The sequence below is a fragment of the Corvus brachyrhynchos genome, unplaced genomic scaffold (assembly GCF_000691975.1).
Source record: "Corvus brachyrhynchos isolate BGI_N302 unplaced genomic scaffold, ASM69197v1 scaffold479, whole genome shotgun sequence".
Taxonomy (NCBI): domain Eukaryota; kingdom Metazoa; phylum Chordata; class Aves; order Passeriformes; family Corvidae; genus Corvus; species Corvus brachyrhynchos.
In genome coordinates this window covers 779,008-792,489 of record NW_008240089.1, presented here as the reverse complement: position 1 = coordinate 792,489, position 13,482 = coordinate 779,008, and the positions used below count along the sequence as shown (strand labels likewise).

At 51.2% G+C, this 13,482-nt stretch overlaps 1 protein-coding gene and 1 long non-coding RNA gene across 2 annotated transcripts in view; one reads left to right on the top strand and one right to left on the bottom strand.

Moving 5' to 3' along the window:
* The window catches only part of LOC108449210, a 4,945-nt gene extending 3,174 nt beyond the window's left edge, over positions 1 to 1,771 (bottom strand). The window contains exon 1 of the long non-coding RNA XR_001865335.1: positions 1,614 to 1,771. This is a non-coding gene — a long non-coding RNA (uncharacterized LOC108449210). The remainder of the gene's footprint in view (positions 1 to 1,613) is intronic.
* Positions 1,772 to 2,043: 272 nt separating this feature from the next.
* Positions 2,044 to 13,482, top strand: part of WNT3 (Wnt family member 3) — a 43,422-nt gene continuing 31,983 nt past the window's right edge. Inside the window, exon 1 of the mRNA XM_008641656.2 lies at positions 2,044 to 2,221. Coding sequence (XP_008639878.1) covers positions 2,142 to 2,221 — 80 coding nt within the window. The 5' untranslated portion in view covers positions 2,044 to 2,141. The remainder of the gene's footprint in view (positions 2,222 to 13,482) is intronic.

The window sequence follows — 13,482 nt, the reverse complement described above, 5'->3', positions numbered from 1 at the left end:
TGCTGAACTCCCTTCAGCTCTAGAACAGGTGAGTCATATCTTAAGGGGTTACTAGGAATAGTTCCTGCCCCACACTAACCCCAAACTGGGACTAAAATCTCTTCAGGGCTGGGTAAATTGTCTGGGCCAGCTCCACACCAGGGTCCATCTTCGTGGTTAAAAACATGGGCAGTAAATTTTGAGATCTGGGAAAGATTTATTGATAGTGTTTAATTTACTGGAGCAGATTAAATCCACGTGTCCCCAAACGTCATTTGACAATTGCTGCTTTCTTGGATCCAGGCAACTGAGTTCAATAAAACCCATCTGGGTTCCAGGAAGATTCACCAGGACAGACTACACCCAACATCCCCTTTGGGATTTGAAATCCCACAAGAGAACAAGAATATTTAATATCTATGGGGATCCACAGTCAGCTGGAAAACCCATCGGAGTAAGCCTGGAGAAATTTGGCCTCCCAGTCCTTGCAGCAGGCACAGGGAGTGATGGAGAGGGGAAGTGTGAGTAGCTGCTGAGTGTCCTCCCTTGGGCGTGGATGGCCAGGACACAACCAGCACACTCCTGAGAGCAGCCCTGCCCTAACTCAGCATCCAAACACACCAAAATCAGTGAGAACTGGGAATCAAGAACGGCAGAAGCAAGAGGCAGATGCATCACAGCATCATGGAATGGTTTGGGTTGGAAGGGATCATCTCATTCCACCCCTGCCATGGGCAGGGACATCTCCCACTGTCCCAGGCTGCTCCAAGCCCCATCCAGCCTGGCCTGGGACACTGCCAGGGATCCAGGGGCAGCCACAGCTGCTCTGGGCACCCTGTGCCAGTGTGGAATCAAACAACAACGAGGAATTTGTCTGAGCTCAGAGCCTTAAGATCAGGAGAAGGTCTAGAGCTTTCAAACCATGAGATGCATTGAGCTGCCCAAGACAGGACCTGGAATCTCCACTACTGCCATGGCTCTGAAATAAACTGGTTTGTTGGCTGCTCCTAAAGTACCTGATCTCAAGCTGGTTCCACCCCAGGCATCAGGGCAGCACCAGAGCTGTGGTTGCTGAGATGCTTTAGGAGCAAAAGCAACTTGTTTGGCTTCTCCCATTTCTTTGTCCTGTTCTGTCGAGTCATCCCCTCTGACTGCACAACAGCTCCAGTTAAAACAGGCTCTCTACCCAATAACAAGGATTTTTATGGAAAATCTTTGTTGGGTCTATGTGCAAATCATGAAAGTGATTAGGGGATTTTTTTGTTACATGTGTGGGGTTTTGATATTTTCATCTTCCTGCATCCAGAGATGCACTTCACAAGCAATCCATTCGTGGGACACGTCCCCATCTGCCTGCTCCCCTCTCACCATGACATGGCATTTTTTTCTTAATAGAAGCCCAGGCTGCCTCTGCTCCCCCCTCCATCCATCACCCCCACACTCTGAAAACCTGGGCACTGCAGGTTTCGTTCCAAGTTTGTCACCAGTTTTGCCCACACCAACACATCCAGAGGGGTTTCTGCCCCTTGGTGCCCCCATCCCTCTCCATCTGAAGAACAAGTTCTGTCTCACTCCCGCTGTGAGATTAAGCTCGATCACAGCCACCCCTCAGCACAGCCACCCTTCATCCTTACCTTGCCGAGTCCTGGCGTTCAGGGGCAGCACATCCTGGGCTCCAAGTGAAATTGGGGGGAAAAGAAAAATGGAAAAAAGAAATTTTTAATTGAAAATCCTCCCCCCCCAGATCCCAGTGCCCCAGTGCAGTGTGGTGCACAGAGGGTTTGTCCGTGGCAGCGAGGGCTCGGAACAAAGTTGTGGGGTGGAGGGGGAGGAGAGGGTGATTGACAGCCCTGGGCTGAGCCTCATCCCTCACCTTGGGCCATGCGGTCTGATTGGCCGCCTGCTGACATCCCCGAGCCCTGCACTTTTTAATAGACGCTTTTGGATGATCTACGGGGGAAAGGCTTGGAGAGGTGTGTTTCTGACAAGCCAGAAAGTCACCCGAGCCACGAGGGACTTGGTTTCACTCTTTTTGCCCCCCCCCTCCCCCTTTTTTTTTTTTTTTTTTTTTTTTTCCTGGGAGGAGGGGGATTCTTCATTTTGGCACTTCATGTTTTTCTGAAAACTTCGCAGCGATTTTCCCCTTGCACCAGCCTGGACTAATGGATTACCACCTGCTTGGACTAATTCTGTCTTTTCTCTTCAATGGCACAAAGGTCTTAGCCGGTTACCCAATTTGGTGGTAAGATTCCTTCCTCCCCTCGCCCTTCCTCTCCCTATGATTGATTAATGAATTCATTAATTATTAGCCATGGGAGCTGTGTGTTCCTTCCTTTTCACCCCTCGCCCTGCGGAGCTGCCCACGGCTGCATGGTGGAGTCGAAGCGTAATTTCGTCAGATTTGACCTGTAATTAATGAAATCAATGAAAAGTTTGGGGGTTATTTTGAAAGGGCCATGCCTGGGTTTCCCTTTGCGCAAATGGAGGCTTCCCCACCACTCTTAATTTCTCCATTTTCGGCACTGTAGCGATGGGCTCTTGGTTCAGATGTGAAAGGATGCGGTTTTATTTCCTTGTGCAATGGGAATTTTGTCTCTCGCATGACTCTGCCACAGGGATTTTCTTCCTTTCCACGAAACTGCGATTGATCCTTTAAAAAACAAAAAAAAAAATTAATTCTATTTTCTGTTTGGTTGCTGCATTTTTTGGACTTCTTTCCCTTCTTTTGTTGTATTCTGTCGTGAATTTAGTCCGGCAAATAACGCAAATGGCACCTGAGAAAACATTCGTTAGTAAAATTGCTCAGAGGTGGATTTTGGTCATTTTAATTATGGAAATGTCACTAATTTCCTTGCACCAACGAGAAAAATAATTTTTAAAAGGATTGGTTGTATCTTATAATGAGGCTGATAAGTAACCTGAGTTACTTATTTTAAATAAATCTAACACTATACAAATAAATACAGTTACAAAATGCAATTGGAAGCCCTTTAGAACAAGAAACACAGAATTAAATATTCCAGGTCATTTAAATCCAGCAGACAGCGAGTTGCATAACAGAAAATTTCCGTTTATTTCTGTCTTTATGTAGGATTTCTTGTTGGAATATCTCTTGTTAAGTTTCTGTATGTGCCAGGTAGGGGCTGTGAGCCTGATGATCCGTAGGGAAAAGAGGGAGATGGTGGAATTTGGTGCTACTGAGATTCTTGGGTTATTCTCGCCTTTCCAGAAAAGTCTCTTTTTTTTTATTACTGAATTAGATCCTTTCAGTGCCAACATGGAGATGGCAAGAAGTAGGTGGGAGTGAACTTGGGAATGGACTGCCATGTCTGGGAATATTTACAATTCAGAAGGGAAAAGACAATTTTTTTTTTTAATAATCCATTTATTACTGTGGACTTTGGGAATGAGAATGTGCCATTCCAGAGGAGAAAGACTGAGAATACAATGAGAAGTCCCCGCGCAGGAAGCGTTTCAAAGGTTCATGAAATGGCTAAATCACAGCAGGTTTTCCTGGAGAATTAAATTATTTCCTCGCCCTGAGCGTGCCTGCCGAACTTCAGGCCCTCAGCCCGGGGCAGGGGAGCCTCCTGAAATACAGACAGCAGCACTTTGATTCCTTCCCTCCCTTCTCTCCCCCATCTGGGCACCGCTGTGTGGGCACGGGGCGCGCGGCGGGCGCTGGAACAGGTCAGGATGCCAGGGCTGGATCTGAAGGCAGGAGCTGCATGGGGCAGGGACACCTGGCCATGACATCAGCTCTCAGCATCCCACCAGCTCCTGACCTGCCTCAGGCTTTGATATAAATCAGGATTCAATGCCCAAATCAAGGAGGGTTTCAACTCTCAGAGCGAGGAACCGAAACCTTCTCGACAAAAAGGTCTCGTCTTCCCCTGTGAAGCAAAAATGTCCCCGTGAGCAAAATGTCTTCTGTCCCTGTTTTCAGGAGCAAATGCTGCAGACAGGTATCTGCCCCACTCCCTTCTCCCAAACCCCTCCAAGTTCACCCCAGAGGAACAATACAGAGGATGTAGGGCACAGACACCAGGGGCATGGCAAGCAGCATCCCTGGGAAAGGAGGGAGTCGAACACACTCTCCACGGAATTTCATCCATAGATCCAGGTTTTGCATATTTTTTGTAGATTCTGGCAATGCCAAAGTGCCAGAGAGTCTCTGCTGTGCTGGAGGGACGTGAGGAGGTGCCCCATGTAGGGTTGAGGCTGCAAATGCTGTGGGGTTTTAGAGGTTTCTTGAAGGCTGAGGGAGCAGGAGGGCAGAAATATCTGGGCCAGGGCTCCCTGGCTGCTCAGGCACAGACAATGCTCCCAGAGCACACAAACTGAGGTCTCCTTTGGTCCCACTGAAGGCTTTCAGTATCTGCTCTGTGGAGATGAGGTTTATGCAGTGGCATGGCATTATCTATGCTCTTAAAAAAACATCATTTTCTAATTTTCTTCCTGACCCTCTGATCTTTAGGCAGGCACAGAGCAGGCTTTGGTGGATGAGCCCCACTTGCAGGGCTCAGCACACCCCAAAACAGGGCAAGGGAAGCAAAGGTGGGGCACAGCCCCAGCCTGGTCCCCTGTGCTGGTGTCCTGCACCCCCAGGCCAGGCTGGACCAGGGCTCCCCTGGGCTTCCTTATCCCCAGCCAAAGCCATCTCTGCTAAATACGAGACTTTCAGGGGTACAGTTCATGTGGCAGGGCCCCTGTGCTGCTGGGACAACCTTCCTGGGTGTTTTCCTGCTGGATAGGGAATGCCTTGGCAGCAGCGTCACAACGGATCCTTTCTGCTGTGGGACAGAAAGGAGAACAATGTTTATTCCTGTGGTGCGGAGGAAGGGTCTGGATGTGCCCAGGGGATAGAAGGGTGATGAGAACAGGGTCTGATCACCTTGGAAATGGGTTTGGGGGCGGCTGCAATAATCCTGCTGCTCCACGGTGCAGCCAGACAATGCCAGGCACCCGGCAGCAGTGACAGCGCAGGGGATAAAGGCAGAGGGATGGAGCTGCTGAGGGTTTGTGGGTTGTGCTTTGCTGAGGGGCCAGAGAAGGACGTGGCCATCAGGTCACATTGTCCAGAGAGAGGAGAGCCCAAGTGCAGCCCCGGAGCTCTGCGGGGGGGTCCTGGCCCAGCTCTGGGCACGGGCACAGTGCACAGCACAGGGAAGGTCCCTGAGCTGCAAACCCAGCGCTCGGTGCCCAGGCTCGCTGATGGCAGCAGGATGGAGGAGCCAAGAGGGGGTTTCAGCCCAGCTGGGTTGTTGGAAACTCCCTGACATCGCCCTGTCCCCAGCCAGGCAGCTCTGAGTGAGGTCCAGGGGTGGCTCAGACTGTGGATGGAACCTCCAGCAAGCAGGGGAGGGATTTTGACACAGGTCCAACCCTTCTTCACATGCTCCCATCCTATTACAGCCGTGCAAGGGAACAAATGGGGCACAGATGGGAAAAGGTCAGCGAAATGCTGCCTGTGAGTGCTGACAGGAGGAGCTGAGAGCAACAAAGCTCCCTCAGAGACGTGTCCAACACTTGGGCTGTCTGGTTACTGCTGCTAAAAGAGAAGGAGGAGATGGGGAGCTGCGATGAGGCCATGGAGACCAGGCTGCTGCTCCTCCTGACCCTTCATGAGTGGATGGGAGCAGAGGGGGCAGCGGGGCTGTGGCCATTCCCAGCCCCATGGGCAGCAGTCATGGGACGTGCCAAGGCCTTTTAGGGCCAAGCAAAAGGGGTGGTAGTGACACCAAAGACACCTCCAGTCATTTTTTTAATCCCAAATACCCTGATGGCATGGATAATACCACGGATGGCAGGACATGTCTGAGCCATTGGGGTTGGGGGTATCAAGGTATGGAAGACAGGTCCATGCAGAGTGTGGAGATGGATGGGTGGGCCCAGAGCTTTGTGGTACTGTCCTGGGAGAATTTAGCTGGAAATCCAGCCCCTGGCCAGAGCTGCATCAGTGCAGGCCACCAGAGAGATTGTGTCCCAGGAAACAAGCAGGAATCACTCCCAGGATGTAGTGTATGTGCAGGGGCTGAGGAACTCAATCAGAGAGACATTTCCACCCATGAACTGCAGGGAAACATCAAAAGCTCTCCTCTTCCATAGGCAGCGTTCCCCAAGAAGCCTTGAAAACCTCTGGTGTGTCACTAGCCTGGAGAAAGGAGTCAGCTTTGGGGTCATTGGTGTAAAAAATTCAGCCTCACTCATCTCATCATCCCTCAAGATCTGGTAGTGATGAGTCAGTGCCCATAACTGTGACTGTCACCAGGTGCCTCTCCCCATCCAGCATTCCCTCGTCCCTAAGCAGATGATTTGGCAACTGCAAGAATGGCTCTGTCCATCAAAAGTTATTAAATTTTATGTCTACCCCTCAGAAATGTTTTGGGAGGAAGCAGGAAATGCTGGCAGCTGGCTGAGGATCCCAGTGGCCTTGGGCCCTTAGGAAGAGGCAGAGAGAAACTTCAAAACATCTTCTCACTCATCCCACAGCAGCTTCCTCCTGAGGAAAAACCTGTGAGAACCTTTTTATGTAGATGAAGCCAGAGGTGACATTTACCTGGTCCCCTTCAACTGTCAGGGCCTCACCTTGCTGGGACAAATGGGAACTTCATGCTCTTGGAAATCCTGAGTTTTTCCTCCTCTGAAGATTCAAAACATTTTTATCCCATAGCCCATGTCCTGTTAGAGGCACGTGGCCCTTGCAGCTTTATTCTGAAGGAGTAAAATTGAGTGCAGCATCACTCAATGATCCCTGTGAGGTCCCTCCAGCTCAGGATATTCCATGGAAATGACTGAGGGAATGATGGAGGTGGTCAGTGATGGAGGCCAGGAGTGCAGCTCTGGCACCCAGAACCAGTGCAGCCCCACCAGCTGTAAGAGCTGATGCACCAACCACAGGTCCCCTCCTGCTGGTGCTGCTGGAGGAGTGTGAACACAACTGGTGGGGACCCTCAGAGAGTCACAGCTCATTGTCCAGGGCTGCAGGAGCATCTGCTGGGGAGGGCAGGGGGGGCTGGGGTGGTGCTGGGCAGGAGTGAAGCTGGGCTGGGGCAGTGAGGGGCAAAGCTGGGCTGACCTGTGGCTGCTCATGAAAACAGCCACCAGCGCCTCACTGGCCACAGGTGTTTGGGATCTTGCGGTTCTGAAGGGCTTTGTGGGCTTACAGGGTTTCTTCAGCATTTTTCCCAGCCAGGTGTAGCCCGTGGGAATCCCTATCCCCACCCTGCCAAGTGGGTCAATCCATGCCATGAAAACCAGGGCTTTTGGAGCTGGAATTGGGGTTCATCCCGAGTCCTGACCAGCAGGACCGCGGGCAGTCCCAGCCATTGCCAGAGCAGATCTTCCAAGGATGCACAGCCTCGTGAGCCTCAGCACGCCCCAGGACTTGGCAGAGTGTTCCAGGTGGCATCTTTTGTTGGTTTTCTCCCTCCCCTGCACAGAATCCCAGAGTGGTTTGGGTTGGAAGTAGCCCTGAAGCCGTTTTGTTCCAGCCCTGCCATGGCACAGGGCAGTGGAGTCCTGACTTCAGCAGCAGCTTCCAAATGCTCCCAGAGCAGGACAGTACAGAGCAATAAGCAGTGCCACATTCCTGAATATCAGGAAGCTTCATTCCCTCAGAAATGAATCCCTCCTGTCTCCTGGAGTGCCCCAGCCCCAGGACCCACCCTGGCCTGCAGGGCCAGCACAGCCTGGAGCCACAGGAGCCCAGGGAGAAGGGCTCTGACCCACTCCAGAGTATTTCTGCCCGTAAGACACAAATCTCTGTTACCAGTCTTGTAACTGAACTTGGAAGGAAATTTAAGTGGCCACAAAGAGCTTTCAAGAGGCAGTTTAATTGCAAACCAGTTGGTCCTTGATTGACTCCTTCACTAAAAACAGCACTGGCCAAAGTGAAGCTCTTGCTGAAGGGTCCCCATGGAAGAGCCCTGGGAATTCAGGGGGTGTTTCTGGCCACCTGACCCTCGTAGCTGGAAATGTTGGAAATGACCCATGCCAGCTGTCCTCCCTGCTGACCCACAGCCCCAGCTCTCACCTTGATGGGGTCAGGCAGAAGTTCCCACCCCAGTGACAGCTCAGGAGGGATGGAGAGAAACTGGAGTGCGGCCAGGGGGTGCTGGAAGGTGGAAAGGATCACCAGGAAAGGGAGGAGCTGGGCTGGTGCAGGGTGGCCAGGGGGAGGCGAGGGCTGCTCAGTGCAGGCTGTGCCTGCGTGGAGGGCTCTTACAAACAGGACAGGGCTGACCTTTCCTCTCCAGTGCAATCCAAAAAAGGGCAACCACCAAATGCCAAAGGTTCATTCATTGGGATCCTCCTCGCTGCGGGGAGCTGAGGCTCTGAGCCTCAGGGAGGTGAGGAGGGACTGTCCTGGGATATTTGTAGTATCAGACTGCACCACCCTGCCTGAAGCTGGGAGTGTCGCACTCTGAGCTGGAGCTTGGACTAGACACCTCCAGGGATGTTCTCAGGCACCCCTCCCGTGACTGTGGCAGCCTTGGCTGAGGCCAGGGCTGCCACAGGTGATCTTTGAGGTTCCTTCTGGCAGACAGGTCCTGGGTCAGTCCATTCCCAGTGCGCATTTAATGGGGGGTGGTGCCTTCACCAGGACCCCCAGCACAACTGAGCAACCCCAACCCACGTGTTCCAGTGGCCCCACATCCACAGGACTAACCTGGTGGCCCCTCCTGTGCCCCCTGCTCTACACAACACTTCTGTGTCCAGGTACGAGGCACTGCCACCCCAACCAGGTCAGGACAGGTTTTTAGCTCATGTTCTCACTTATCCCTCTCAGAGGGGTGTGTGAGCCCAGGGGAGGTGTCTCCAACCTGTCCTCCCTCCCTGAGGGCAGCCTGAGCCCCAGGGACAGGGCTCTGAGTCACTAAATCTCTCCTGACCTTTGAATTTCACCTTCGTCCCTTAGCTGGCACTCAGGGGGCACCCGATTTCTGCTGCTGTCCTGGAGGACAAAGGGACATTCTCTCCGTGGGTAGCAGGGCGGTAGGCAGCAGGAGAAGGTTCTCTTCCCCCAACATTGGTGATACAAGTCCCAGTGATGCTCATCAGACCCTTCCACTGCCAGGTCAAACAGTTCAACGTCGCTGGATTTTACATGGAAAGGCAGGAAAATGCCCAAGCAGCCAGTTTGAAATAAAAAATCTCCAAACCTTAACTAGGAAATAATAAAGACTGAACAATTGAGCTGCCTGTTAAAACATGCAGGTGTAAGGCACAGCACTTTATGGTTTAACTGAGGTTCATCTGCCCTGCCCTTCCCTTCTCAGTTTCCAAGGCTCAGCATCACCTCGGGCAGCCCTCTAGAAATACCCCTGGGGTGCTGCTCAGGCACAGGGGCTGCTGGTGACAGAACCCTCGGTGTGAGCAGCAGCTCAGCACCCCCAGTACATCTGGCAGTGCTGCTGGGCTGGGCCACTGGAGTTTGCAGCTCTGCCCCACTGCTGACCCTCCCTGCCATTGTCAGCCTTGCCTTGAGCCAAAGTTGTGTCTGTGGCAATCTTGCTCAGCCTGAGCCTGTCCTCTGATTTGTGCCAGGCCTCAGTGAAGCATCCTTGGCTTGTCTAGCAGGAGTTTTAAGCAGCTGCTGAAACTAACTGGTCTCACGAACTGGGGTCTGGCTGGTTCAACATGAGACACCCTATCAAATATGGAACATTTGTGAGCATTAAGGTAGAAAGAACTCTGGATTCAGAGCCCAACCATTCCCAGTGTGGACACATCACGGTCCTGGATGAAAGTCATTCCATAAACACTGAGTAGTCATTATCATTTTTACAACATTATGGAGCTCATTCCAAAGGCCTCTTGAAGGTGGATTTGTGGATTTTCTTTGTGTCCATATGGTTGTGATCATGTCCCAGCAGATAGACTGGAACCTGCAGACTCAAATCCAGTGGTCTGACACCCCTTCTGTGCTTAATCCCACTCCTCCTCTCAGTTCCCTGAAGGCAGCAGCTCTAAATGGAGCTTGGGATGGAATTGTTCTCTAAAGAGCTCTGAGCTGCACCTCAGGATACTGATCTACAGCAAGGGAATTGTGGTGGGATGTCTGACCCAACTGTGCTCTGTGAAGTCACCGAGGCACCCTCTGCTGCTGCTGCTGCCCCTCTGGAAGGTCCAGAAATTCTGTTCTCAGCCCTGATCTTGGGAGGGATGGAGCCTCCTGGTCTCTCCTTTGCTGGCAGATGGAGCAGCCCAGTGGCTCCAGACTCGACACCTGTTTTTCACTGGCTGTTGCTGGGACAAGATAAATTTGATGTTCACCTGCTCCTGCTCATGCCCACAGCCTCATCCAGTTCCCAACACCCCTCAGTGCATCTATCAGGGATTTTCCTAAAGGACCTGAAATGGGGAGGATTTGTCAGGAGCTCGGCTGTAAAATTTACATATCATTTACACAGTTACAGCTCATGCTCCTTCACTTACCTGAAGCTGAGTTTTAGCCTCCTGTTGGCAGTGCAATCTCATTTTTGCTGACCTGATCTGAGGTCCCTTTTGTATGTACAAATGGAAAGGGTTCAATGATCCTGAAGTTTGTAGAAAAGTCCCAGCGATGCTGGATGTGGTGAGAAGTTTTCCATATCAGGCTGTATCTTTTAAGGTAGTTGGGGTGAAGTTTTCAGGATAAAGGCAATGTCTGGATGGGACACAGGCTGAGATTTCTGTGTTGGTCGTGCTGTGATTAACACTCGGTGCCCTTTAACACCACCCGTGCCCTGACTGTTGATTTGCAGCTTTTCCTGGGATAAGCTTTTCCTTAGGACAGAGGTGTCTCGAGACCCCCAGCTCTCCCACGCCAGGAACCCTCTCTTCCCTATCCCTGGGACCATATCCAGGCCTCCTCAGAAATCCCAAACTAACCCCAAAACAGGTGTTTGCAAAGCAGGGGGTCCTTTACAAGCGCTCCTCACCTGCCCTGTCTGACTGTGCCCTGGCCAGGGGATTCCCTGGGATTCCCCTCTCCAGTCACACATCGGCAGACACAGAGGCTGCTGCTGAGGAAACCAAACATCCACGGCCACCTGAGCAAGGAACTGGGAGCCTTGGCTGGAAGGGCTTCACTGCCAGGCCTGGGAAGTGCCTGTTGATCCCCAGGACTGTCAGTGGAGCTGCTTTGCCACCCCTGGAAGATGAAAGAACCACGCTTTGAAGAGCAAATTTGCCCTGATAAAGGAGCCGAAGTCTCTAATTCCTTTTCTGAAGATAGCTTTCCTGATTTGCTAATTTGCTAATTTGTCTTTTTCACAATTCACTGAACCTGTCTGCTTTTAATTAATCTTACAAATCTAATCAAGTCTAACTGGCACCTTTCCCAGTCCTCACACTTTTGAATGAGAAGCACTTTCCCTGCTGCCCTCCAGCACCACCCTGGCTCAGGCTCCAGATCTTCCTCCACCTTCTCAACAAACAGCCCCTGTTTGGGGCAGGAGGGGTTGGTGTTGGGCGATGAAATCTCGAGGGGTTTTTTATTCTGATCCCATTTCTGTGTCGCAGAGTCACCCGATTTTCCTGCAGTTACTTTCTAGAAATTGTGGAGATTTATAACTAAGAAATTTGCAGTGGTCCTTGAAAAATGTCACAGGAGCTTTTCACAGCGCTGGTGGAGTCCTAACAAGTGCCACTCCTTGCTTCTTCCTCCCATGGACTTTGGGAGTTTCTTGCTGCCAGGGATACATTTGCAGCTTGTTGGTTTTTTGTGGGTTTTTTTAATTGTTGCAATGTATTTCAATTGTCTTTTTAAGTTCTGATTATTGCCTGTTATCTGCTCTGGCCTGATTAGGTTTGGTAACAACCAACTCCCTTTTAATGAGTTTTTATTGAACTCCACCAGCTGTCTGTTTGACAAGGGGTTTATGCAGAACGTGGCTGTCTCTGTATTTTTACTTTTCATTTCAGTTTGCTCATTTTTCCCCTATAAATCTGAATATAAGATCTCTGGAAACAAAGTCCCTGTTTGTGGGTTTGGTGGGGCATAGGCTGCTGCTCCTAAGTGAGAACTTAAAAGGAGTTGGGAGTTGATATAGAAGAGACTCTTTGCCTCAAGCTGTGGTGCAATGCTCAGGATCACAGTTTTGGAGGCTGAAGCTCTACCCAAACCCCCAAGGGAGACCCTCCCCTTGTGCACTGGGGCTGGGGCTGTTATTGTCACATCCTTTTGGGAACAGTGACACCTTTGTGACATCCCTTATCCAACCTCTGCCCAAAGGCACTGCCAGGAGGATTGGGAAGAGCCGGACAAGAGGGACACCCTGGTGACAGCACCACCATGGACACACTCAGAGGCTCTTGAAGTTGTTGAAAATCAGCCTTTGGTGCCCAGAGGACTCAGATGAGTCCTCCCAGCTGCTCAGAAATGCTGTGACCCCACCGAGTGCAGATATTTCCAGGCTGAGGCCAATGTGCCTCCCACCACAGCCCTGCTCTGCAGGAGCTGCCTTTGTCCAGCCCAGCCCAGGAGTCCTGGCTCAAGGGGTTGTAGTTTCAGTCCTGACAGTGTCCATGGTCCTCGTGGGACAGGAGTCTTGGTCTTTGGTGTCCAACCCAGCCTGAGGTTCAGCTGTGCTTCCCCCTCAATCCCCTCAGCCCTGGAATGCAGCAGCCAGAGAAGCTCCTGGGGCTGGTCCATGGATCAGGGCTTGGAGGAGGAAACACTTGGGTTCCACCTCAAGCCTCGAGACCCTGGCTCAAGGTGTGCATTGACTTCTGTGCTTGGGTGGAAACCACACACAAACTGGAAAATCAGATTTCTGGTGTGATTCTGAAGGCTGTGAATTCAAGGGTTGCTGGTAACACCTGAGGAATGAACAACTGGGTGTAAAAATCCTCCCCTGGGTGCTGGAATGAATTACATTAGACAAGTGTTCTGTAGGAAAGGGTGTAGATACTCAAAGAACATTTGCTTTGGGGTTGGGATTTCAGTTCCTTGAGTCAGATCAGGCTCCAGTAACTCCTCAGTTCCCTGGCCTTACACCCAATATCACCTACGAGAGGGTCCCCATCCCTTCACCCAACTCCCCAGCTTTGAACTCAGTTAAACTTTACTGTAGCTGGTATGGGGCAGGAAAAAAAAAGCCATATCCCCCATGATTAAAAAGAAGAAATGTCTCAGCAATGATAAACCTGTAAGAAAAGATTTCAGTTTTCAGATCGATTCATCTCTATCCCTGACCAAAAACTCTGGGAGTAAAGGATATTTCCCATAACTCCAGATCAGATTATTTGTTACAAAACACAAAAAAGGGGATTTTTCACCTGGGTGAGGAGTCAACAGCAGAGTTTTGCAAGGAATGTCCAACACTGAGAAGGGCTGGGGTGGGGGAGCAGAGATCAGTGATGTGGACAAACCTGGGCTGGGGGAAGGTGTCCCTGCCATTGGTAGGGGGTAGGGATGGGATCAGCTTTAAGGTCCCTTCAACTCAGACCATTCCATGGTTTTGTGAGGATTCCATGATGAAGTTTGATCATGACCACACTGCTCAGGGTGGTAAA